The 2500-nt window shown below is 60.2% G+C and overlaps 1 protein-coding gene across 1 annotated transcript in view; it reads right to left on the bottom strand.

Annotated features, from left to right (window-relative positions):
• Nucleotides 1-2500, bottom strand: part of LOC126995858 (pituitary homeobox x-like) — a 48726-nt gene that overhangs the window by 1006 nt on the left and 45220 nt on the right. Inside the window, exon 4 of the mRNA XM_050855738.1 lies at nt 1-946. This exon is cut by the window's left edge and continues 1006 nt beyond it. Within this exon, the coding sequence (XP_050711695.1) occupies nt 404-946 (543 nt within the window). The 3' untranslated portion in view covers nt 1-403. The remainder of the gene's footprint in view (nt 947-2500) is intronic.

Raw genomic sequence — 2500 nt, 5'->3', positions numbered from 1 at the left:
CAGGTCAGGGTGGGAGCGTCGCTGCCGGTGGTCTGGAGCGTCACCGGCGTCCCTCCGGGGTCTCTGGGCACACTGGGCACCTGCGCGACGCGGCAGCCTCGAGGCGCGGCCACGAACACTTCGTCCTTCAAGTCACTGGTACAGTCTGAAGACACCGCCAGGGACACCTCGCGCCCTGCACACCATATGTGGCACACCCGCAACCCTCAGCCTAACACACACACACACACACACACTCACACACACCTTTATAGCCGCCGACCGTTGCTCCGGGCCGGGTGACGAAGCAGTCGCCGTGTGCAACCCCGGGGCGGCGCCTCTCCGTGCCCCGCTGCCCGAGGGTGACACACACTAAGAGTAGGGCGTTGCCGGAGCCGCCGCCGCCGCCGCCGCCGCCGCCGCCTTAGACGGTGGAGCGATCACCCATGGAGTACTGGCAGGCGGAGAGCGAGTTCTGACGGGGCGAGACGGGGCCGTAGGTAAAGGCCGGTGAGTGTGACTTTGCCTTGAGGCGGAGGGAGGCGATGGAGGAGGACATGGTGGAGGTCTGGTCGCGGTAGACGTAGGGCGGCGTCGGGGCGGGGTAGGGGCAGGGCGCGGAGCTGGAGCCCAGTGAGGAGGACATGGTGGTGGGCATGAGGTTGGTGGAGCTGCTCATGCCCTGCGTCGGCGTCTGGAAGCAGTTGATGGGCGACATGGCCGACGGCTGTTGGCTCATCATGTTGACACCATTGAAGCCCCAGGCGAAGCTCTTGGTGCTGAGCGGCGGCGGCGTGACGCGGGCCCAGTTGTTATAGGACGAGTACCCGGAATAGAGGCCGTCGTCGGGCCAGGCGAAGCCGTTCAGCTGGGCGCCCCAGCCGCACTTGAGGTCCCCGGGCATGCCCGCCGTCATGGCGTGCCGCTCGCGCTTCCTCCATTTGGCGCGACGATTCTTGAACCAGATCTGTAGAAGAGAAGGACAGTAAGGCTTAGTTTGGAATGCCCGGCCCACGCCGGCCCAGCGCGCCCCCGCCCGCCGCCGCGTCAGGGACTGCAGGCGGGATAATGAGCGGCTCAGCGAAGTGAACCATCATTAACTCAACCTCCCCCGCCGCCGCCGCTGCCCTGCCGCTGCTGCTGCCTGCTGGGGCGGCGGCAGCGGCACGGAGGGAGGAGGAGAGTGGAGGAGATGGATTCGCATGCAGGAGGAAGAGAGGTGGAAGCCAATAAGAAACACAGGGAGAGAACGCGCGGGGCGGGAGTGGGACGGAAATAAGGGAGGGAGTGAAGGGTGGAGACTATATATTTTGCATAGTGAAGGGGCGGCCCACAGACACTACAGACGAAGGGAGTGTTGGGATGAAGGGGAGGAGTGGCGGACGGGTGGAGGATAAGGAAGGGAAGATGCACGCACTACCGAGGAAGGGAGAGTATGGATGAAGGGAGGAGCGTAAAGGGAGGAAGGGAGAGTAATACGGAAGAGAATACGGACTGAGAGGAGGAGACAAGGGAAGGGACACCATGGACGAAGGGAAGGAATACGAGATGAAGGGTTGAAGGTAAGGGAAGGAGAAGTGTGGACGAAGGGAGGGTGGAAGCGGAGGACGGTGAAGGCAAGGGAAGGGAGGGCATAGAGTATAGACGAAGGGAAGGGTGGAAAGGGAGGACGATAAAGGCAAGGGTAGGGAAGGGAGAGTACTGACGAAGGGAGGGAGGAGGGTAAGGTAAGGGTGAATATTGACAAATGAAAGGGTGGAAGAGGTGAAGGTTTTGCAGACTAAAAGGAAGGGAGAGTTTTGACGAAGGGAAGGGAAGGGAAAGGGTGCGGGTAGGGGGGAAGGGGGGAGTGGTCTCAGAGATAAGACCACTATCAAGGGAGTCCCACGAAGAGCTGTCACGAACCCCCCAACCCCTGCCCCCCTCCTCCTCCCCTGCCCCCCCGTCACGCCCCCCGTCAGCGGCTTATCCCCGAGTTTGTTATTGTTATGCCCCGCTTACGCCTGTCTGATAAGCTAACTTCGGGGATCACGCGTGCATTAGTCTGTTTGTTAATATTATGCCAGTTAAACGTCACCCTCCCCCCCCCCTTTCCTTCCCTTACCTCCCTCCCTCCCTCCCTCCCTATCTCCCTTCTCCCTTCCTTCATTCCCTATTTACTGTTCACTTTCTTTACTGACCTGTCTCCTCTTCTCCCTCCCTTTCCTCCCTTTCTCCCTCTCTCATCTCCCTTCTATCTTGTCTCCTCCCCTCTTTCCTTCCCTTACCTCCCTCTCTCCCTCCCTCTCTCCCTTCTCCCTTCCTTCATTCCCTATTTACCTGTTCACTTTCCTTACTGACCTGTCTCCTCTTCTCCCTCCCTTTCCTCCCTTTCTCCCTCTCTCGTCTCCCTTCTATCTTGTCTCCTCCCCTCTTTCCTTCCCTTACCTCCCTCTCTCCCTCCCTATCTCCCTTCTCTCCAAATTTACCTGTTTACCCTCTTTTCTCTACTCACCTTTCTCCTCCCTTCCTTCTCTCCCTC

Source organism: Eriocheir sinensis, chromosome 9 (genome assembly GCF_024679095.1).
Source record: "Eriocheir sinensis breed Jianghai 21 chromosome 9, ASM2467909v1, whole genome shotgun sequence".
Lineage (NCBI taxonomy): Eukaryota > Metazoa > Arthropoda > Malacostraca > Decapoda > Varunidae > Eriocheir > Eriocheir sinensis.
The sequence above is the reverse complement of the archived record's forward strand: the minus strand, read 5'-3'. Positions and strand labels throughout refer to the sequence as shown.